Source organism: Phoca vitulina, unplaced genomic scaffold, assembly GCF_004348235.1.
Source record: "Phoca vitulina isolate PV1807 unplaced genomic scaffold, GSC_HSeal_1.0 scaffold31, whole genome shotgun sequence".
In the NCBI taxonomy this organism is placed as follows: domain Eukaryota; kingdom Metazoa; phylum Chordata; class Mammalia; order Carnivora; family Phocidae; genus Phoca; species Phoca vitulina.
In genome coordinates, this window is record NW_022589734.1 from 6,227,217 (window position 1) to 6,251,474 (window position 24,258).

The 24,258-nt window shown below is 40.0% G+C and overlaps 1 protein-coding gene across 16 annotated transcripts in view; it reads left to right on the top strand.

The window, feature by feature from the left end:
• The window catches only part of FARS2 (phenylalanyl-tRNA synthetase 2, mitochondrial), a 715,905-nt gene that overhangs the window by 214,184 nt on the left and 477,463 nt on the right, over positions 1-24,258 (top strand). For all 16 annotated transcript variants that reach the window (XM_032424619.1, XM_032424618.1, XM_032424616.1 and 13 more), the window contains one exon: positions 621-752. In XM_032424619.1, coding sequence (XP_032280510.1) covers positions 621-752 — 132 coding nt within the window. The remainder of the gene's footprint in view (positions 1-620; positions 753-24,258) is intronic.

The following is a 24,258-nucleotide window of genomic DNA, read 5'->3' on the forward strand; positions in this document are numbered from 1 at the left end:
TTCAAGATTGCTTATTGAGAAATTCATTCTAGCATTTACTTGTTTGTTTAGATGTGTGAATATTTGTCATTCCTCTGTAGAAAAAAATTTGACTTTCTAGATGTTTTGCTTACATTTAGTTGATCTTAGTTTTTTGTTTGTTCTTATAAACTTAATTAAAAATATATATATACTTACAGAAGTAAAAGTTGGTTAGTTTATCCTATATTGGTCATATTGTTGATAAGTAAGTTTGCAGCATATATAGCAAAACTCCTTTTTCTTTAACTCTGAAAAGATATCATTTTCACTTATAGAACTAACAGAATCACCAGCTTTCCCATGATCTTACCTAATTTTTTCCTTCTGCCAGGTGTTTGCAGGGATTTGACAAGTGACTGATTTGGTTTTAGAGGGTCCTGGAGCTGCACAAAGTGTTTTTCATATTGAAAAAGACATGCCCAGTTTTTCACAAGTTTTAAGATTTATTGCCTCCCCCTAACATGTTGCAGATGAGTTTGTTTGCTATTTATTTTACTCAGAATGTTGTAATTGTTGTCATTAGCGGAAGGGCAAGCTTGATCATAAGGAAGGATAGACTGCCTTTTAACATTATCTGTTTTTATTTGGCATCTTTTCAGGACTGGACATTAGATGGGTAGACTGCTACTTTCCTTTTACTCATCCTTCCTTTGAGATGGAGATCAACTTCCATGGAGAATGGCTAGAAGTGCTTGGCTGCGGGGTGATGGAACAGCAACTGGTAAATTCAGGTAGAAAAGAATCCAACGTTTTATTTATAGGCTCTCTTAAAAAAGACTTTCTTCTTTAACTTCGTTTGCATACTCATTTTCATATGCATTTACATACCCGTGTGGGGATCGCCTCACCATCTTTCTTTCCTCCTGTTGCCCTCCAGACTTATCTCTGACACTTAACTCTGGAAGAACTTAATTTCTCACATCTAATTTTGTAAAGACTTCTTGTGTTTGGAAATTTTCCTTGTTAACATTTAAGTGTTGGACTTGTACTTCTTAATTTCAAATTTGTTGATGTGTTGCTTTGCAATTGCCCATAGGCATTTGACGCATCACCTGAGTGCAGTTTGTCTTCCAAACTATTTAAGAACAAGGCCAATGTATAATCCTTTTTTGTTCTTATTTCATTATAATAGTGCCCCAAACTCAAGATATTTCTGAAAATACAACAAAATACAATATAAGAATACTCAGACCTGTAAAGTTGTGTGGTTTGCTGCCCTCGCTGTTGGCAGCGCCACCTGACTGAGGTTAAGTGGGAAAATGAGGCCTCATTAAATCCTACCTGTATCTGCAGGTACTTGAGAAAGATCTTTACAGCTCTTCTCTGCAGGACCATTGCTTAATAAAAATGAGTATTTCTGAACTTAATTTCAGAGCTTTTTTTTTTTTTAAATCACTATCTGAATGTAATTAAAAAATATTCTTTCAGAGTATAAATCCTCCCTGGGAAGGCGGTCAGGATTGGGTGTTTGAGCAGGAGCTCACTGTGCAAGCAGTAAGGGGAGGGGAGCTGGTGTGGATTGCCCTGAGTCCCTCCCCACTTCCCATAGTAGGACATTTGCTCTCTGGCCTTGGAGGGCAGTGGCTCTGGTTCAGGGTTGGGCACAGGGCCTCGTGCAGCAGAATGGAGAAGAGCAGGCCCTCTGGGTGACTAAGAAATGTGGAGAGACTGCGGGTAAAGTCATGGGGTTGGAGATGAAGGTTGGAGTGAGACAGAAGAGATGAGGTGCAGGGAAGTGCAAGATTTGTGAGACCGGAGGCCTGGCTTTCCCCTCTTCCTCATAGGTAACCTCTGTCTGCAGGAGCCTGGACTCAGCTCACAGATTCCTCTCCATTCTGCCAAGGAAGCCTGGGGGAAAGGGCAGTGCCAGATGCTTCTTGGATGGTTTTCACATATTTGAAGATCTGACCTAGAGAAGAGGGACAGAGAGGTCGCATTATTAGGGGCTGTGAATAAAAGTTGTGAGGCTTGGGCCTGGGTATCTGTCTTAGGTTTTCTGTCAGTTGACAGCTGTGTGTCTTTGGGCAAGTGGCTTAACCCCTGTAAGTCTTTCTCATAGTTAAAATGGATGCAATGATACCTCCCTCAAAGTTTCATTATGAGGATTAATTGAGGTGATACATGTAACATGCCTGTTAGCACAGGGTCTGGCACACAGTAAATTTGGGCTAAAATTAATCACTGATGTTGTTTTTAATTTTTTTCCCCAATGGTTAGAGCCATTTATCAACAGAGAGTCCCCTTAAAAAGAAAATATTTAAACAGAGGCTGTCCTGCCTATCACAGGAATGATTCCTAACTAACTGGAACTCGATTACCTCTTTGATCTTAGTCATCTTAGTATCTGTGATTCTGGTTTGAGTGATTTTAGAAGGAAAAAGAAAATTAAGAATATATAGTAAGAGACAACAGGACAATCAGCCTAATAGGCATATATACATCCTAGTAGAAAACACAAAATATTGGAAGCAATCATGTAGGATTTAATCTCTTCCTGAGTAGGAGCTAGTTCCAAATACTTCTGTGGTGTTTTTGTTTGTTTTGTTTTGCTTCTTAGAAGAGTTTAAGGAATCCCAGGCTTCCCCCCAGGAGTGTGTGTTGTCAGGGGCCAGAATTGAGCAAGCCGGTCGGGATGATCAGCTTACATATCAGTTGTCACTAGGAATTGTGCTTCCTTGTATCTTTTCCAGTATCCTTGATGGGTTTTTATGGTGTTTATTCATACAGTAATTGGCCAAATACAGTTATCTGAAAAAGGTTCCCAGGTCATTATTGCTCATTAATGAGACTGCTGTTATACAGTTAGCCATGTCAGGTATTCTTGAAGGAAATGACAAAGTGAAAGAAAAAAAAATTAAACAGAACCAAACTAGGGCATCTAAGATGCAGATAAGTTCGAGAGGTTCACACTCGTGATAGAATATGCTTTAAGTTGGTGGGAAATTGTACAGATAAAATTTAAATTAAATATCTTGCAAGAGAGGGAGACAAGAAAAGGAGGAAGAGATGATTTTGTAAAAGAAATTCTGTGTGGGCTCTGCTACTTGAAGTTATTGTGACAGAGTTCTGCTCTGTGTTCTCAGACTGGGATGTGTTTTGACATCTGGAGTTAAAAATTTTTTAAATGTGTGCGTGGCAATCACTAAGCACAGGCATTATTTGTAAGAACAGCTAATTTTCTGTTTTCTGAGTTCCTGTGGCCTTGAGAAAGGCAGACTGCACGCCTCATCCTTCTAGTTCTGTTTTGCCTTTCCTTCCATCTCTTCTCCGACATTTTCTTCCCTCCCATCTCCCCCTCCCCTCCCCTGCCTGGTAAAATGGAACTTCCAGGGGCCGCTGGGTGGTTCAGTGGGTTAAGCATCTGATTCCTGATCTCAGCTCAGGTCTTGATCTCAGGGTCTTGAGTTCAAGCCCCGCGTTGGGCTCCACGCTGGGCATGGAGCCTACTTAAAAAAAAAAAAAAATAGAACTTCCAAGAAACACTGAAATTGGTGGCTGTAGATCTCCTTCTTTAAAGGTCTCATAGAAGTGCAGGTAAGTGCTGAGGTAACTGGAAACCAAAGAAGCCGTGATGGGACCGTGATACTAGTTGCCACGCTTGAGCCCTTCCTGTGGGCCAGCACCTCACTGAAGGCTCTAGAAGCTTTCTTCCGTTTAGCTTTGAGAACAAGGCTCCGATGTAGATGCTGGTGTCATCCCCATTTACAGAGCAAGAAAGGAACCATGCTGTGCTATACCCAGGTAGTAAATTGTGTGATTTTGAAGTGGCTAGAAATCCATTTCAATTAAATGATTGTGTCCAACACACAATGAAGAAATGAAACCAAATGAAACAAACGACAGCAAACAGAGCTCTCTTTGTTCTGTTTTATTCGTTACTCCTATAGAAGGGCCCGACCATCATGTGTGTTATCGCCTGTGATAGAAGGCATTTAATTTTTTTTTTTTTAAAGATTTTATTTATTTATTTGACAGGGAGAGACACAGCGAGAGAGGGAACACAAGCAGGGGCAGTGGGAGAGGGAGAAGCAGGCTTCCCGTTGAGCAGGGAGCCCGATGCGGGGCTCCATTCCAGGACCCTGGGATCATGACCTGAGCCAAAGGCAGACGCTTAACGACTGAGCCATCCAGGCGCCCCAGAAGGCATTTAATTAAAAGACTGAAATAAGATTGCTAATATGAGTAGTCAGCGAAAACACTTTATTACACATTTAAGTTGACTATGGCATTGATGTAGTTTTTTTTTTTTTCCTGGAATAAGATAAGGCTCTTCCACATGGCTTATAGAATTTTACTTTATTTCTTCTTCTTTAATTTATAGTGTCTTCACCCTTCCTTTCAGACTTCTTAGATTTAGTAATTGTGATGTGGGTGGTTACTGTTGTCATGATGATTTGATTGTTTTTTCCTGGAGGAGATGTTTTGAGGGCAGGACTGAGTCACGTCCCCGAACACTACACTCTTATTTCCCGTTGAGCTGACTCAGGCTGCTAATGTCTTTTCAGCTAATATATGGAGCACAAACATCTCAAACCATCACCAGGGGTGACAGTAGGCCGTGATCGTGCCAGAAAGATATTTACCATTTATTGAGCCCCTGTGAAATTTAGAAGATTGCACATAGGCCAGGGGATAGAAAAAGCCCTGTAGTGGAAAATAGCTTTTAAAAAATGGAATCTCTTTCCTTACCTTTTGTTCAAATTTAAAAGTGGACTCTTTTGGGAAAAACCTTGTAAATATGTACATGAACAGTTTCCAGTTTTAATAGTCATTCTTTGTTGTTGTTCATTTGTCTGTCACATTTTTCTTGAATTCCTTCTAAGGCTGTAGAAAAGCGAAATAAGCCTTGTCTTTGCCTTTGGGAATAGCACGGTATACAAAGACGTGCAGATAAGTGAGTACAATACCGTGTGGTAAGTATTTGTAACAGAGGTACAGCGGGCAGAATGGGGAGGATGGAAAGATTGGAGAAGATTTTACCAAGGCCTTGTTCTGGTTACTACATTCAGGATGGAATGCTGGAAATACGGGTATTTGAAATGTATGTCCTGGATAAGTTAGGTGCCTGTTTGCAAGGAGTTGTGTACTTTCTGCACTTTGCTTGGATGTCTGGGTGGCATGCCTAATGCTAATTTTCCTATGTGAGTGAAAATCTGTTTCCAGGCTGTTTACTCTCATTGGTGGCCGATCTCTGCAGGCTCTGCACACACTTGTGACATTCACTGTTATTGATCTGTTGGTGAACTTTGAGATGGCATCAACCAAGATGTGTGCCTATACCAGGCATATTATTATATACAAGCCGACTTGCCATTCAGCTGCTCAGCATCTTTTGTGTGTAAGGCACTGTGCTAGCCAAAGAGGAAGACCCAAAAACCGTAAGATGTGACATTTCCCTATAAAACGTCGAGTGTAGTAGGGAAGATGAGACTATATAATTAGAGCATGGTAACGTACGTGCCATTCGTGAGATGGGGTTCTGGGAGCTGTGAAGAGGGAACTCTGTCCATCAGTTACATCAGTGCAGGTGTCAGAGAGGAGGTGGTATTTGAACTGGGCCTTAAGCAATGGTTCTCCGTATATGCCTGGTAATCACCTGGAGAGTCTACTTAAAATGTCTGTTCGCATCAGGTTCTGTAGGTCTGGAATGAGGACGAGATGTGCATTTTAAACAAATACCCTAGATAATTCCTGTGAATGATCAGACCTTGCTTTGAAAACCCTGTCTTTAAGTTGAATATTTTTCCCAATTTTATTGGGGTATAAGAGAAGTATAACGAACTATGAATATTTAAACTATACAGTTTGATCCATTCTTGACATATGTATATACCCATGATACCATCGCCACCATCAGGATAATAAACATTTCCATCAGCAACCAAAGTGGCCTTGTGCTCTTTTGATAATCTGTCCTTCCCTCCAACCTGTCGCTGGGCAACCACTGATCTACCTCTGTCATTATAGATTAGTTTGGATATTCCAGAGTTTTATATAAGTGGAATCATACTGTATGTATTCTTTATATTTTGCTTCTTTCCCTGAGCATAGTGATTTTGAGATTAATCCATGTTGTTGTGCATATTGATCAACGTTGTATGCATCATTCATTCCTTTTTGTTTTGAGTATTGTTTTATTGTATACCCCAATCTGATTATCCATTCACTTGTTGATGGACATTTAGGTTGTTCCCACTTTTGGCTATTACAAATAAAGCTGCTATGATGAATATTTGTATAAGAGTCTTGGTGTGCCTATATGTTTCCATTTCCTTTGAGAAGAAACCTATGAGTGGAATGTTCTATAAATGTCAAATAGATCAATGTAATTGAATAGTGTTCAGCTCTTTTATGTTTACTGATTTTTTTTTTTTTGGTCTTAGTGTTCTATCAGTTTCCCAGAAAAGAATGTTAACATTTCTACCATGAGTATGGATTTGTCTATTTGCTCTTTTATTCTATCAATTTTTCTTTGTGTGTTTTGAAGCTATGTCATTAGACGTATATGCTTTTATAACTTTTATGTCTTCTGAACGAATTGCCCCTTTTATCATTATGAAATACCATCTTTATCTCTGGTACTTCACTTTTTCTTGAAGTCTGTTTTATTTATGTTAAAATATGCATTCTAGCCTTACCCTCTGCTTTCAGTCACCTTCATGTTGTTATGGTACATGTGTTATGTCTACCTACATTGAACACCTCACCAGTGTTAGATTTTTTGCTTTAAAAAGTCATATGCATTTTATTTTATTTTTAATTTTTTTTAAAGATTTTATTTATTTGAGAGAGAGAGAATGAGAGAGAAAGAGCATGAGAGGGGGGAGGGTCAGAGGGAGAAGCAGATTCCCCACCAAGCAGGGGGCCCGATGTGGGACTTGATCCCGGGACTCCAGGATCATGACCTGAGCTGAAGGCAGTCTCTTAACCCAGTGAGCCACCCAGGTGCCTCAAAAGTCATATGCATTTGAAAGAACGTAAGAGATTATAGTTTTCTATTCTATTTACCTAGCTATTTGCAATTTGTCTTGCTCTTCCTTCATTCCTGAGGATGCATGTTTCCTTCTGGTATTTTTTTACCTTTGGTATGGAAAACTTCCCTTAGCATGTCTTATAGAACATGTGTGTTGGTGATGAATTTCTTAGTGCTCCGTTATCTGAGAAGGTCTTTATTTACCCCTTAACGTGAAGGATATTTTTATTGAGAATAGAATTCTGGATTGACGTATCTTTTTCCTCAGCAGTTTAAAGATGTTGTTCCATTGTCTTCTGCCTCTACAGCTTCTGTAGAGAAATGCAGAATTCAGTCAGTATTCACCTCTATATAATGTATTATCTTTCTTTAGCTACTTTCAGGATTTTTTTCTTTACCTTTGGTTTTCAGCAGTTTGATTTTGAGGCATCTAGTTGTGGTTTCCTTGGAGTTTATGTGTTTTCAGTTTCACTGAGCTTGAATCTATGAATTTATGCTTTTTACCTATTTTGTGAAGTTTCTGGTCATTATTTCTTCAGATAACTTTTCTGCGTCAATCTCTTCCTCTGACCCTTCTAGAACTCAAATTATACCCATGTTAGATCTTTTGATTTTATCCCAGAAGATCCTAAGACTCTGCTCACTTTTTTCTATCTTTTGCTGTTTTTCATACTAGATAATTTCTATTGACCCATGTTCATGTTCCTGTATCACTTCCACTCAGCTGCCTTGGGCATCAAAATATATTTTTTTAATTTCAGATTATTATTATTATTTTTTAGTTTTAAAATTTTTGTTTTTTAAATTTATTGGTTCCTATTTCTCTGCTGAGAATTCCTGAATTTTCATTCCTATCAATTGTGTTTTTCTTTACCTCATGGATCATAGTTATAATAATTGCTTTAAAATATCTGTCTGATAGTTTCAAGATCTGGGTCACATCAAGAATGAATTCTGTTTAGAATTGATCACATTTTCCTGGTTCTTTGTCAAATAACTCTGGATTGGATGCTGGGCCTTGTGAATGGTCAATTGTGTGTACTCTGTCCTGTTTTTTTTTTTTTTTTTTTAAAGATTTTGTTTATTTATTTGACAGAGAGAGACACAGTGAGAGCAGGAACACAAGCAGGGGGAGTGGGAGAGGGAGAAGCAGGCTTCCCGCGGAGCAGGGAGCCCGATGCGGTGCTCAATCCCAGGACCCCGGGATCATGACCCGAGCTGAAGGCAGACGCTTAACGACTGAGCCACCCAGGCGCCCCTACTCTGTCCTGTTTTAATCCTGTGATAACTATTGATAGTTTATTTTAGTAGATGGTCACCTGGTGAGGTTTAGCCTTAGTTCTGACTTGCTTCCTATGGGCAGTGATTCAGATCTCAGTATAAGTCTTCGCACTGCTGATCTGTGTCCTTCCTGCACATGTGTGCTTCAGCAGTTAGTCTGCAACTTGTGTGAATGGTTCAAATCTTCGTTCAATTTTCTTAGCTTTTGCTATGCTGGCTACGGTGTGTGCTGTGCCTATGTAGCTCAGGGGTTGGGCTGATGCTTGTGTAGGTGGAATGAGGGCATCCCCTTCTGGGCTCTCTCCACTCCAGCTCACAGAAGCCTTTCCCTGCATACAGAAGGACAGGTTTCTCTTCGAATTTCAGCTGCCCATGATGCTGTGCAGCTCTGCAACTGGGGCCCACCTTTGGGGCAAAAACATGGGAGAAACAAACAAACATGAAATTCATTCTATGTAGGACGTTTTTTGAAGTTTTGACTTTATATCAAAATTGGTCTATTTACTTTTCATAGTGCCCTATTACTTTTTTGTGTGTTTGTACTTGTCCAGGAATTTAAGTTGTCATGAGAGTGAGTCTTAGAGGGCTCATATCCCCATAGTGGGACCAGACTCTAGGTTGGATTGTGAAGACACCCCTGGTACGAGGGTAATTGTCTGACATAACCATGTGGTGCCAGACAAGCGTGGGGGCTTGGCTTCACTTGTATATTTAATCCACTGACTTTATTTATTTATTTAAAAAAGATTTTATTTATTTATATATTTGAGAGCGAGCGAGAGAGAATGCGCATGCGCGTGCCCGTCAGCAGGGGGAGGGGCAAAGGGAGAGGGAAATGGAAAGAATCTCAGGCAGACTCCGCACTGAGCACGGAGCGCAGTGTAGGGCTCGATCTCACGACCCTGAGATCAAGGCCTGAGCTGAAACCAGGAGTCAGTCGCTTAAACTAACTGAGCCACCCAGGTGCCCCTAATCCATCAACTTTGTTAATCAAAATTAAGCATAGTGAATTTTTGAAGTAAAACAACCGAGACTGTGTAAGATATGGCAAACTCTGACTCCTTCCCTTCCTTCCTCTCTCCCTCCCTATTCTTTCTCCCTCCCTCTCTTCCTTTCCTACACCCTCCTAACTTGCCTCCCTTCTTTTAAGTCAGTCTTGGCTCTGTTAGTGCCCTTTCAGAAAAGCAAACAAATATGTATCAGCCCCGTGTGTATGTGTTGCCTTGTAGTTCCTCCTAGTGACATATTTTCAAGCTGTCAGAATAGAGATGTCTGTTCAAATATTTACTTAGCCTTTGTCCTTTTTCCCTTTTCAAAATGTGTAAGATGGTGAGATTTTTTTTCCTGATATAAAAGCAATCTGTAATCATTGAAAAAATGAAAATGAAAGCAATTCCATTGTTACCCAGGTAAAACTTTGAAAAATGCATATATATATAATTATTAACTATACCCATATGTAAACATCATATGTATTTTAGAAAAATAGAACCATCTTTTGAGTTTTCTTTTCGTATTGTGCTTTTTCACAACAAGTTTGACATAAGTGCTTTTTCATATTGCCAAATACCTACCTACGTCATCATTGTTAATGGTTGCATGGCTATAGTGGATGAGTCTTTTGGCCATTTATGTATCCGATAGGTTGTTGACAATAAACAGTCTTTATGCACATGTCCTTGCATACTTGCCCTAGTATTTCTCTGGGATAAGTCTGTAGAACAGGAATTACTGGCTTTTTCCCCTCCGAGGTTTATGATATGTATTGTCAGATACACAGTGGAAAAAAGCACCCGCAGTATTTGAGACTACCTCTGTTCCCACACCCTTACCACCACCGAATACTACCAGTATCTTTACTCTTTGCACGTAAGAGGGGAAAATGTTGTGCTGGTGTTGTTTAAATTTCCTTTTCTCTGGTTATGAGTGGTTTAGGGTGTGTCCAGAAGTTACGGGCTCAGTCTCTTTTCTAATGGCACTTGGAAGGATGCTGGGACACATACCGCATCCTTTTTATTCTCCCACCTCAAACTGTACCTTTATTCACATCATTGTGTTTATTTCATTGTGAAATAAAACTTTCTGTTTTACTGAGAACATCTAAGCCACCTTAAGTGAACTCTCAGTTTCTCCTCTTTGCCAAGGCTGGGCGGCATTGGCTCTGGGGTCTGTGCCCATAGTCCCTTAGAATCTGACTGCATCACTTGTCCTGTTTTCCTGCTACATCTTTTCTAGTCATTCATTTTTAAAAATTTGTTTGTTTAGGGATGCCTGGGTGGCTCAGTCGATTAAGCGTCTGCCTTCGGATCAGGTCATGATCCCAGGGTCCTGGGATCGAGTCCCGAATCGGGCTCCTTACTCAGTGGGGAGCCTGCTTCTCCCTTTGCCCGCTGCTTCCCCTGCTTGTTCTCTCTCTGACAAATAAATAAATAAAATCTTAAAAAAAAAAAAAATTTGTGGGCTGCCTGGGTGGCTCAGTTGGTTAAGCGACTGCCTTCGGCTCAGGTCATGATCCTGGAGTCCCTGGATCGAGTCCCGCATCGGGCTCCCTGCTCAGTGGGGAGTCTGCTTCTCCCTCTGACCCTCCCCCCTCTCATGTGCTCTCTCTCTCAAAAAAAAAAAAAAAAAAAATTTGTTTAAATAATTTATTGAGATGAAATTCACATAGCACCAGATTAGTATTTTAAGGTGAACAATTCAGTGACATTTAGTACATATACAGTGTTGTCCAGTCACTACCTCTATCTCATTCTCTGGGATTTCCATTACTCCACTCCTCTTACCAGCTAAGCAGTTTCTCTCCCCCACTCCCAGCCCCTGACAACCACAATCATTGTTCTGTATTTGGATTTATTATGATTTCATATAAATGGATCTTACAATATGTGACCTTTTGTGTCTGACTTCTTTTACTTAGTACAATGTCTTGGAGGTACATCCACAGTGTACCAGATATCAGTACTGCAGTCCTTTTTACAGGTGAATAATATTTCCACTGGGTTCATATACTACCATTTTTTTATGCATTCATCTGTTGATGGGCATTGGGCTATTTCCATATTTTGGCTATTGTGTATAATGCTGCTATGAACTTGCATGTACATGTATTTGTTTGAGTCATTGTTTTTAGCTTATTTGGGTATAATAGCAGAGGAATTGCTGGGTCATATAATAATTCTATGTTTAACTTGTTGAGGAAGTACCAAGTTGTTTCCCACAGCAGCTAAACCATTTTACATTCCCACCAGCAATATATGAGGATTCTATTTTTCCACTTCCTTGCCATTGCTTGTTTTTATTTTCTGTTTGCCTCGTGTTGTTTTGTTTTGTTTTATGGCCATTGTAGTAGGTAAGAAGCAGTACCTCATTGTGGTTTTGATTTTTATTTCCCTAATGGCCAATAATATTAAACATCTTTTCATATACTGTTTGTATATCTTCTTTAGAAAAGTGTCTTTTTGGAGCACCTGGGTGGCTCAGTCGTTAAGCGTCTGCCTTCGGCTCACATCATGATCCCAGGGTCCTGGGATGGAGCCCCGCATCGGGTTCCCTGCTAGGCAGGAAGCCTGCTTCTCCCTCTGCCTCTCCCTCTGCTTGTGTTCCCTCTCTCACTGTGTCTCTCTCTGTCAAATAAATAAAATCTTTAAAAAAAAAAAGAAAAGTGTCTACTTAAGTTCTTTGCTCATTTTAAAAATTGGATTGTTTGTCTTTTTGTTGCTGAGTTATAAGAGGTCTTTATATATTCTGGATACAAGACCTTTATCAGATGTATGATTTGTAAATATTTTCTCCAATTCTGTAGGTTGTCTTTTTGTTTCTTGATAATATCCTTTGAAGCACAAATTTTTAGATTTTAATGAAGTCCAATTTATCTGTTCTTTTCTTTTGCACCTGCTTTTGGTGTTATAACTAAGACTCTATTGTCAAATCTAAGGTCAAAAAGATTTACCCTTATATTTTCTCCTAAGAGTTTTGTGGTTTGGGCTCTTCTATTTAGGCCATTGATCCATTTTATGTTAATTGTTGTATATGATGTGAGGTAGAGGTCCAACTTTATTCTTTTGCATGTGGACATCCAGTTGGTCCGGCACCATTTGTTGAAGAAACTATTCCTTCCCCATTAAAAGCTCTTGGCAGCTCTGTCAAAAAATCAGTTGACCACAGATGTGTTGGTTTATATCTGAACTCTCAGTTCTATTCTGTTGTTCTGTGTTTCTGTCCTCATCCCAGTACAACAGTGTTTTGAGTCCTGTAACTTTGTGGTAAGTTTTAGAAGTGAAAAGTGTTGAGTCTTCCAACTTAGTTCTTCCTCTTTTCATTCTTTACTCTTTACTGTGAACATACAGAAGTCTAATATTTTTAAAAGGTTATTTTTTTCTTAATATTTTTTTCATTGACATACTTTATCCTTATACTTTGTCTGCTCATTTCTCTGTCTATATCTATGTGTATTCCAGTCCTTTATTTTATCTATCAGTCCACTATCCACCGCCTCGCTTAAGAGATAGAGGACATTATATGGTTGAACCCCCTGTGTATCCCTTTTTGTTAGTATCTTCCCTCTTTCCCTCCCTCTTGTGAGCAATCACTATTCTGAATTTTGTGTTATTACCTTGATTTTCATTATAAATTTATTATATACATTGTAAAAACAGGTTAACTTTCACTGATTTTTATTATTTTCAAAAGGAATCATGCCATCCTTTTATGACTTTGCTTTTTCATGTAGCTTTGTGAAGTTCATCTCTGTTGTCATATGTAGAGTTTTAGTCATTTTTTTCACTACTTAAATTCTGTTGGATGAACATGCCATAGTTTATTCATCTATTTAATGGACACTTGATTATTTCCAACTCTTTTTTGCTATCACAAATGCTATGGCTGAACATTCTTGTACATCCTATGTGTCTAGGTGTCAGAGCTTCTCTAAGGTATATTTTATTTAGCAGTGGATTTACTAAGTTAGTACTTACGAACACCTTAGGCTTTATTGGCCATCACACGATTGTTTCCCAGAGCAGTTGGGCCAATTTATACTGCCTTGGGCCTTTGTGTGAAAGTTCTTGTTGTTCTGCATCCTCTTCAACACTTGACCTCGCTCATGTTATTTTGCTTGTCTGGTGGGTTTAAAATAGTATCTCATTATCATTTTGTTTGTACTTTGATTAAGGTCGAACACATTTTTATATATTTATTTGACACTTAAAGTTTTTCTTTTCATTTTGGGTTGGGGCTCATTTTTCTGTTTTTTTTTTTTTTTTTTTGATAAGAATTCTTTATTTTGAATGCTAATCATTTGTTATTTTAATGTATTAACAATTGTATTCTCTAGGTGGCTTTTCTTTTTTATTTTTCAGTTGCTCTTTTGTAAATGGAATATATGTATTTCTTACTTGAGTAACTTTAGGTCTCTTTATATAACATCATTCTACAAAAAAGTCACTTCATCAGGGATTGTGAGTGGGTGTAAGTTGACAGGTTCCATAAAGATAACCCTTCTGCTTGTCATGCTTGATTCTGGTGGTTTCAAGCCTCTGATGTTATTGCTATATCATTCGTATTTTCAGCATGGGGATTCTAAATATTTAATGACTTTCAAACATCTACCTTCTCTCTCCTAATGTTCTGTCAGATTTGGTCCCACCCCCTGTGACAATTCCTCTGGCTGGGAAGGTATGCTCTAGGATGCACCCGTTTGACTAGGGAATGTAGCTTGGAGCTTGCTTGCGGACTCCATTTATACTCTTTGTATAGAATTTGACTTGTTTCCTGGTATATTTTTTAGTTTTCTCTAGCCCTGCTTAGAATCTATGTCACCGCCTTCAATATTTGTTATTGCAATGAAAATAAAGGTTTTGGTAACTTGATTCAAGTTGTGGTATGTGTACATTTCTGATGTTTTTGCAGAGTACTACATACTCTCTGTGGCATAATTTCTTTTTCTTTTTTTCTCTTTCTTTTCTTTTTTTATTGTTTAGAGAGGGAGAGGGAAAGAGAGAGAGAGGCAGAGGCAGAGGGAGAGGGAGAGAGAAAATCTTAAGCAGGCTCCATGACCAGCATAGAGCCCGATGTGGGGTTTGATCCCCTGACCCTGAGATCATGACCTGAGCCAAAATCAAGAGTCAGATGCCTAACCAACTGAGCCACCCAGAGGCCCCATTTTGTTGTTTTTGTTTCTGTTTGGGGGGGCATAATTTCTATATGTAGGAGACTTCTGGATAGTAGAGAATCTGCCCTGTGCAGTATTTTCAGTGTGTAAGGGCTTCTGTGTTTGGCAGAGATAAAGCACTTGTCATTTAATTTCCCCAGCACTTCTCCCATCAATGTGGACTTAATTTTTCCATTTTCAACCATTTTTCTTTTTTCTGTTGTTTCTCCCATTCCTGAAACAGTATAAACCACCATAAGACAATTCAGCCATTAGCTTTTAATGCTGGAATAGTTTAGAGTTTCCAGATAAGGGGTTTGGATTAGAAAGAAATGGAAATTTGGCAAGTTTAGATTGTTGCAAATGGTCATTTCTTTCATTAAACTCCATTACTGTTCCCAGTTTGTCCCCCCCGCCCCCGTATCCATACACTTTGCCCCCATCTTTGAAGCACTTCCCACTGTGGGAGGAGTAGATTTTTCAGCCCTGTTGATGTTTTGGCTTGGCCATGTGGCTACTTTGGCTAAGGGGATAGTAGCAGATGTGATATGAAAAGAGGCTTGAAATGTACTCGACAGTTGGTTTTGCCCTTTTTTGCTTCCCCCTTTTTTGATGAGATGAACATGCATAGCCTGCTGCTTCTAGAACAGTAAAAAGCACGTGGAATGGACCTAAGTCAACCTGGAGCTGAAGCCTAGCCCAATCTGGACTCCCTGAGCCCCAGTCAAGCCCCGGCCATATACATATGTGGTTGTGGTTGTACACCACTGAGATTGTGTAGTGCTTTGTCCATCCACAGTTGCTGGCTGATAAAATGTACATTGTGGTTGCGCTGTGTATTTTTTTCTCAGTTTATGCAGGCCTCATAGGTACTTAAGATTCCTCCAATACATTTCACAGGATTGACTTATTTCTTTCAAGTTTTCCTTACCACCTCCCTTTTTAACTTAGTGAGAAAGATGGTTGAAAAAGCTTGAGTCTTTCTATCCATCCCCTTGCCCTCAAGAAGCCATTGAAATTGTTTCCTAGTATTTTAGTGTATGTTGTGTTGGTTTCCTAAACCAGACAGCGATTGGGGGTGGGATTTATCTGGAAAGTTTTCCCTATGGGATTTTTAAAAAATGCTACTGACATATGGATGATTGTGTGTGTGCACGCATGCATGTGTACGTGTGTGCATACCTGTGTATACGTACACATTCTCATTATAACCTTTTTAAAGTTTTAGTGCTAGGTATCTGACTTCAGTCAGTCTCAGGTAGAAAAGTCTGAAATCACTAGAATGTAAGCTTCATGATAGCAGGGAATTTTTTGGTTTTGACCACCACTGTATTCCCAGTTCCTAGAACAATGCCTAGCACATGGTAGGCACTCACTATACATATTACAAAATTAACGATGGGTATCTTGATGTTAACTGTGCTTTCTCCAGGCTTATTGAAACAATAAAGTGTGGAGGGAAACGGCCCTATTTTCCCAGTGCAGCTCCTGGCCTGTCTACTCTCAGCTGCTCAGTCTAGTCCCTGGATTAACAGAAAGATACAGTGGGAAGTGCAGGGCTTCAGAGGGAAGATCTGCCTACAGTCAGTCCCGGCCACTTGTTGCTCTAGACATTTTGGGCAGGTCCTGATCTGCCCAGTTTATAGGTCCTCATCTATAAACTGATGAAGAAACAGATGATATAAACTCCTTAGATTTCTTTTTAGCTCTCAGATCCTATGATTTGGCCTCTTAAACAAGCCAGAGATTTTTAATATTAATAAAACCCACAGGGGATTGTGCTTTGTTTTATAGCACCACATGGAAAATTGCATAACAGCAGGACTTTGGTATATATGGTTGGTTAATCAGGTTTCTTCTCCACACCCCCTTAAAGAAACTCTCAGAGTTAAAAAAAAAAAAAAAAAAGAATGCTCATATAATTGAATTTTATTTAAACTATTTATGAAACTCTTGCTTCATGGGATCACTGCAGCTTTGCAGGCAGGTAGCGATGTGCTCCTCAATGGCTCAATTTTATTTTCTCCCTTGCAAAAAGGCAATTTAGAAGTTTAGGAATTATTTATGGTACTGTGGGGATAAACACAATCTGCTAAGTTATTTTTCTTGTATCATTTTTTTTAAAGTTCGTTTCTGTAGTTTAGGTTGGAAGCAGTATCTTCATAAAAGAGCCCTGTAATGTCCACAGATAAAATGAAGTCATGTCATTAGGCAAAATTTATACCATATTTTCAAATTGTTTTTTTTAAATTGTCATAATTCAGGGTTTCGTTAAATGTAACATTTCTCAAAATGTATGACATAGAACACTGGGTACTCTTAGGTGTTTCACACAAGAAAAGATCTGATATTCAACTAAGTGTGGAAATTAACGAGTTGACAAAGTCCTGTAGCTCTCTTTAGCAGAGAGCATCTCTGAGCTAGGAAGAACTAGCTCCTTGCAAGGATAGAACGAGCAACATTTCCAAACTTCATTGATCACAGAATCTCTTTATGAAAGGAACCCTTTTATGGAGTGTGTTCCAAGAAGGACACTTAAAGGAAATGCTTGTCCATTGGTTGCTTGGGGTTGACAGCAAACTAGGAGGCTGATTAAAGTGTGTTGGGGGGAGGTAATGACAAAGTATAGTAAGATATTCTTTTAAAATTTTACCTTGAGGAGTGTCTTCAGTATGAAGGAAAGCAGCTGATGTTAACGTACATAATTTAGAACATTCAGGGGCATCTGGGTGGCTCAGTTGGTTAAGCATCTGCCTTCGGCTCAGGTCATGATCCCAGGGTCCTGGGATGGAGCCCCGCATCGGGCTCCCTGCTCAGCGGGAAGCCTGCTTCTCCCTCTCCCACTGCCCCTGCTGTGTTCCCTCTCTCGCTGTGTCTCTCTCTGTCAAATAAATAAATAAAATCTTTAAAAAAAAAATTTAGAACATTCATTTGGCATTTTACACTGTCAGTGGAGCCCTGGGAATTGAGGGGTTTGGGGCTTGGAAGGCATTAGGAAGGAAAAGCTCTCGAAATCCATTATTTGGTACTTCCATTCATTAGAATCGGCCTTCCTTCTCTCTGTCCATTCTTTCAACAAACATGATATTAAGTATCTGAGTGGCAGGCACCATGGTAGGTACTGCAGATACAGAGATCGTTTCTGCCTTCGAGGGACTTAACTGTCCAGTGGGAGGGACTGAGGTCATCTACTCTGTCCATGGTGCTGTGATCACAATTGAAGGAAGAATCCATTCCTTGAGAGAAAGGTGAGCAGGTTAGATGATAGTGGTAGAATGAGGAGATCTTTTCCAAGCAGAGAGAGTAGCTTGCGCAGAGATGTGTAGGGTGGGAGGTAGCACTGTGTGTTCTGGGAAAACCGGTTAGTATGGAGTACTGGTAAAACCAAAGACATGGGAACTAAGTAGAGGAGGCAGAAAACCTCCTTGGTTGTAGTCAGCTCTGGAAGGGTTTGGAGGGAAAATAAAAGACCTTACATCTCGTCCCTCTGCTAGTAGCAAGTGATTGAGAGATTTTGAAGGGGGAGAAAGATGTGATTAGGTTTGTGTTTTAGAAACGCATTACTGTGGAGAGTGAGTTGAAGAAATGCAAGTTCAAAGTCAGGGGGGCCAGGTGAATAGTTTAGACTCTAAATGATGAGAGCGGTAGCTGAAGCAGTGACAGGAGGGAGAGAAGGGGACCAGATTGGAGTGGATTTAGGAGTTATTGCTAGGCTTTGTGTGCCCAGAGGCCACATTCTTAGAGTGAGGAAGAGGTCATGGACTTAGGGATCAGGCAGTCCTGGGTGTACCTTTCACAGGCATAAGTGATACACAGAATCTTTGGGCATGCTCTGCCACTGTATGCCCTCCAGAGAATAATAAGTGGATTCCATGGCCCCTACCCCCCACCTTCTATATGATCAGTTACCTAAGCCATAAGTACCTAGCATAACTTCTTTCTCAACATGGAGGCATTTTTTAAGAAAGAGAGGAGGCAATCAGAGCCAGATCTCCTCTGAAGTTAAAGAAGCAATATTTTCTTCCTGTTTTGAAGAGAGCTCTTCTGAATTGGGTAGGCTTCAAGCCCTATAAAACCTGTCTTCACTCCTGGATCAAATGCATGTGGGTGTTGGCTCTTAGGTCTTCTAGAAGATTATTCTGACTCTCTTTGGACAGGCTCTCTCTGTATCTACTCTGAGTCCAAGTGTATTTCCCTCCTGGAGAGTAACTGGTTGATGAGTAGTCTATACTGGTTGGCTGGCACAGAGACTATGTCTCTACCTGAGCAGACCTAAATAACTCCCTTTCTTTGGGTATGGGATTTTTTTTTGGGGGGGGGGAGTGCCTTTGGGACTTTTAAGTTGATTTGTTTAACTAAGTCAATTTTTCCTTGTCCATGGCTGGCTATTTCTCTGTTAGCCATTGAGGGTCCTGGCCATCGGGGCTCCTCATTACTTGCACTTAGATTCTTTGTCAGTATCTTGGTGGTGCATGGGATAGTAGACATGGGGAGAAGCTGGTAACATGAAAGGACAGCATCTCCTAGGACTTGTTTATTCTGGCACTTACTAGCTACTGCTGACTGGTTTCCTCAACCGTCATAGGGTCGTTATGCTTGTGTCTACAGAAAATATCAGGGGGTTTAGACCAGAAAAGCATACTTTCATTGACAAACACATTTATTACTTCACATCTCTGAATTCCAGTACCTCATCTATAAAATGAGAATGATAATGTGCACCTCTTTGGTTTGGGTTGAAGAATAGGTGAATTAATGCATATAATGTGTTTAGTGGAGTATTTGGTGCATCAAAAAGTGTTAGATTCTTTCTCTGTCCTCACTTTAACCCTTCCATCCTTTGGGTAGTAAAAGTTGGAAGCTTCAAATTTCATTAACTCTGAATCCCCTGGAAGTACATGCCAACTTTTGCATCTGTTTGTGAAGGGACATGTAGGGCGGGGGGTGGTGAGAGAGAGTAAGTATAGTTTTCATTAGATTCTCAAAAGGTTATGTGGCTTTAAAAAATAAGAACCACTGATCTAGTCTAAGTACCGTTATTTTGCATATGAGGAATTAGAATTGCTTAATGGGGCAATTGTTAGGTATGTGTGATAGAGAACCAAATGCAGGTATGATTTTGAGGGGCGCCAAACAATTTCTGACTAATAATGCTTTCTGCCTTATTCAGACAAATGCAGTTTGTTATTTGAAGGTGTTTGTTACCCAGACAGGCAAAACATTCATCCGATGTTTATTAAGGAAAGGGTGAGGAAGGCAGATAGCATTTGATGGAAGGGTAGATGCTTGGCAAGAGATGAATAGGGTGGAGCTCCTGTCTTCAAGGAGCTAATGGTCTACTGAAGGGTAACATTACATACGTAGCCCCAGAGACAAAGTCATCATGCCAGGTGGTAAGGAGGGTTCAGGGAAGTTGTCCCAGAAGAGTTACTCTGAAGGGGTTTTCTTTCACCTTGATCTTGAAGAATGCATAGGACCTTGCCCCAGAGCAAGAGGAAATGTAGGTTCCAGGCAGATGGGGTGGCATGTTCAAAGATACAGACTTCTTTTTTTTTTTTTTTTTTTTAAAGATTTTATTTATTTATTTGACAGAGAGAGAGAGAGCTAGAGAGGGAACACAAGCAGGGGGAGTGGGAGAGCGAGAAGCAGGCTTCCTGCCGAGCAGGGAGCCCGATGCAGGCCTCGATCCCAGGACCCTGGGATCACGACCTGAGCCGAAGGCAGACGCTTAACGACTGAGCCACCCAGGCGCCCCCAAAGATACAGACTTCTAAAGGATTTGGAATGTTTGAGGACAGAGACTTTTGACGTGATTGGAGTAGTGTGTGTTGGGGGACAGGTCCAAAAGGGCCTATAGTATGACTGGCTTTTTGGCAAAATTAAGTAGTGTGGGCTTGGTAACTATGGTTATTGCAGCCAGATGGGATTTATTTGGGAGGGTGAGAGGATAGCAGAATAGAAGAAGGAGTCCTGTCCATTTACTGTGTAATTTTATTTTTTAGATACCACATTCATTTGGGGTGTGGTATGTTTGGAGGGTGTGTGCGTGTGTGTGTGTGTGTACTCTCCCTTCCACCTCATTTGCTTCTGATTTTTCTTCCTTTTGTATCCTTGTAGTTTTGAAATGCAACTCAAATATATATTCTTTTTTTTCTTCTTGAAAACAAATAGTGTACTATTACATCTTTTTTTTTTTCACTTACAGTGTACTTTAGAGATCTTTGTATGTTAGAAAGCAACTCATTTATATTCACAGCTGCCTGGTTTTCCATTGCGTGTGTGAGCCATAATGTTTTTAACTAGTGCTGAGTTGGTGGGCGTTTTGTATGGTTTCCAATCTTTTGCTATTAAAAACAGTGTTTCAGTGCATTACTCTGTACACATGTCACATTTCATCTGCAAGTATCTCTATGGGATTTGTTCCTTGAAGTGAAATTGCTAGGTCAAACAGTATGTGCAGTATAAAAAAATTATCATTTTAAAATATATACATATATATTTAATTTTAATTTTAGTATAGTTAACATACAATGTTATACATAGTTTAAGGGGTACATATAGTGATTCAATAATTTCATATATTACTCAATGCTCATCAAGATAAGAGTACTCTTAATCCCCATCACCTATTTCACCCATCCCCACAGCATTTATAATTTTTATAGAGCTCATGCCTCTCAAGTATACTTGATAGATAACCGTGTCAGGCTGCCTGTTTCTCTTCTCACCTGTGATGTGTGAGAGTACTTACTTCTGCACACCCCTGCCGACATGTGTGTGATCAAGTATTGGGATGTTTGCTAACCTGACACATGAAAACTGTGTCTCAAGGTCATTTTAATTTGTATTTCTTATGAGTGAGGGCTAAGCATCTTTTCATATATATATATATATATATATATATATATATATATATATATATGAGACATTTTTTATTTTATTTTCTATGAATAGTCCTTATATCTCTTGCTCATTTTTTTTCCCACTAGAGGATTTTTAAAGTGATGAAATCATGTGATCAGATTTGGGCTAGTTTGTTTTTTTGTTTGTTTGTTCTTTTTTGTTGGTGAGAGAATTCCAGAACTGTGAAAATTGGTGATAGGAAGACTAGATAGAAGCTGTTAATCAATCTGAGAAAATGGTGGCCTGCATTTCAGCGGTGACAATAGAGAAAGAGAAGAGAAGGTGGATTTCAAGGATATTTCTGGGGTGAAGCAGCCATATCTAGTATGTGGATTAGAAGGGGGTGATCAGAAGGGAGATGTTGAGGGTGATCCCAGGTTTAGCCTCTGTGACTCCTAATGCCATTTCACAAGCTGAAGACCGAGAAGGGTATAGAGATTGCACCCAAACTTTGGACTTCCTAAGTCTGAGGTGCTGGAAGACATCCAGGTGGAAATATCTAGGACATAGTTGGACATGACAGATTGGAAAGTGCAAGTGAGCCTCTTAAGAGATTTTGGAGTCATCAGTGTTGTAAAAAGTCGTGAAATTAAGATAATGTAAGAAAATCATCATAGAGAAAGGCCAAGAGATAGAAGATTGCAGAAAAATAAACATTATGTGGGGTTCCTTTATCTTTTGAATTCGCTAGATGAATTCACTGGCATAGGAGACAGTTTTCATGTGGTTCAGGTCTTCATTTGTTCATCATTCATTCAGCATTTACTGAACACCACGTAGGTATAGAACATAAAGGTGGCGATGGTCCCTGCCCTCATGGCACTTAGTCAGGTGGCGAACGTGGACAGGTAAACATGCGTTTGCAGTCTGGTGTGATGCCTGTTGTGAGGAGGGGCGTGCACGCTGCTACTTATGGGAACACAAGGAGGCGGCGTCTGGTGTGTGAGACGTGTGAGAGCTGCCACAGACGTAGGGAAACCAACAGGTGTGGCTGTGTTCCAGGAGAACTTTATTTATGGACACTGACAGTCCCTTCTGATTTTCACATGGCATGTAACAGTATTCTTCTTTTGATATCTCTTGACTATTTAAAAATGTAAAATTCATCCTTAGCCTGCAGGCCATGCATAAGACAGAGGGCGCGGGGACCAGCTTTGGTCTGCAGGCTGTAGTGTGCTGACTTCTGTTCTAGGCTAGTGCGGCAGCCTGTTCAGAGGCAGAGAGGCAAAGGAAAGCACGCGGGGGCTTCTGTAGAGTCCTTTTCTCAGCTGGCCTCCTTGCACCCTGGGTCTCGTTCCTCCAGGCTACCCCACATGCTGTCACCAGAGAGATTCTCTTGGACACCTCTTTCATTGTTTCTCTGCTTTTCTGAAAAATTTGCAGTGATTTGCAACGAAGGTGATTAAGATCATCCCCTCATTGTCTGCTTTGTTTGCCTGAATGTCCCTTCTGGAAGAATTTGGGAAAAATTTTTGCTCCACTGACAGTTATATAGTATTTTAGGTATGATTGGAAGTGCTGTAAACATTCCAGGGCTTTCTAGGTCACTGCTCATTCCTGTAGATGCATACAGAGTTTGCTTTCATTATGAGCTTTTTGCATATTTTCTGGAAAAGTTACTTTTGGATTAATTTACATATAAAAGTCCTATATTTTCATCTCATTTTTATCCTGCAGCTTCAGGTGTAGGGAAATAAATGAAAAAGTCTTCAAATGTTGACTTCTAAGACTTTATTACTACAGACAGCTTCATTATGTTTGTGGAAATCTAGTGTGCTTTGAAGGAATTAATCTAGCCTTACTGGCAATCTGTATATGTTTACATAGAATGAACAAACATTGCATTACGTTTCATGAAAATTCAATTATTCCTGTCTCCAGGAAACATGTTCTGCTTAGTATTTAATTCTCAAGTAAGTCAATATTATGGCTCTTGAGCTGTCATAAGAATTTGAGATTTTGAGCTCACCGCTCACTTTTATGATTCATGGAGAAATGGTTAGTGGAGACTTAATCACTACAGGCCTGACCCTATATTTGGGGATATGGGCAGCATCTGTCCCAGTGGTATAGAGCTAATAGGAGCAACTCTTCTTGCTAGGTTTTTCTTAGAATAAGAGAAGTAAAGTTAAGGATAACACTGTGCATGATCAATATTTTATTTTGGAATCTCTTATACATAGAATCTATTTGGAGCCTCTATGAATAGAGTTACTCAGCTTACCATCTTCTTCCACAAGACTGTAACCTCCTTGAGGGTAGAAACCATACTTAATTCATAGTTGTTAGTGAGGAGATGGTAAGTAGGGTTTTCAGCAGGCAGAGATGGATAAGGTGGGATGGGGCTTACTGTGGCCCTAGCCAACGACTAGAGTCCCGCCAAGGGCCTAGCTGCTTGGAGTCCTGGAGGAGTGAGGTGTTGTTGGCTGTGACACAGGACTAGGAGTTGAGAATAGACCAGAAAGGTAGATTGGGGCTTTACGTGAAGCTGGGAATGGGGAACCACTGGAAGTTTCTAAATGGAAATCATGTATTGAGATCAGCATAGCATGTCAGTCCTTTCTGACCTGACCTGGCCTTTGCCTCCCCCTGTAGCTTGCTCTTCCACTCTTGCCTATATATACTCCATGCTCTGAGGAGCTCTTGGATGTGTAACTCTGTTCGGTATTTCCCGACGGGACACGAGGCATTCCTAGCACTCACTTGTCATACTGCAGTGTTGTTTGTTTATTGCTCTGTCTGTGCTCCATTCATGAGCTACTGAAGAGAGGTCAGGTTTCTTTATTTCTTTGTCACCAGTCCCTCACACACGCCTAACCTTTAGTAGGTACTCAGTAGGTATTTATCAAATGCATGGATGGGTGAATGCGTTTTGGCACCAAACCTCCACTTCTGGACTGAAAGATAGATTGGACAGAGCAGAGACGGGAGG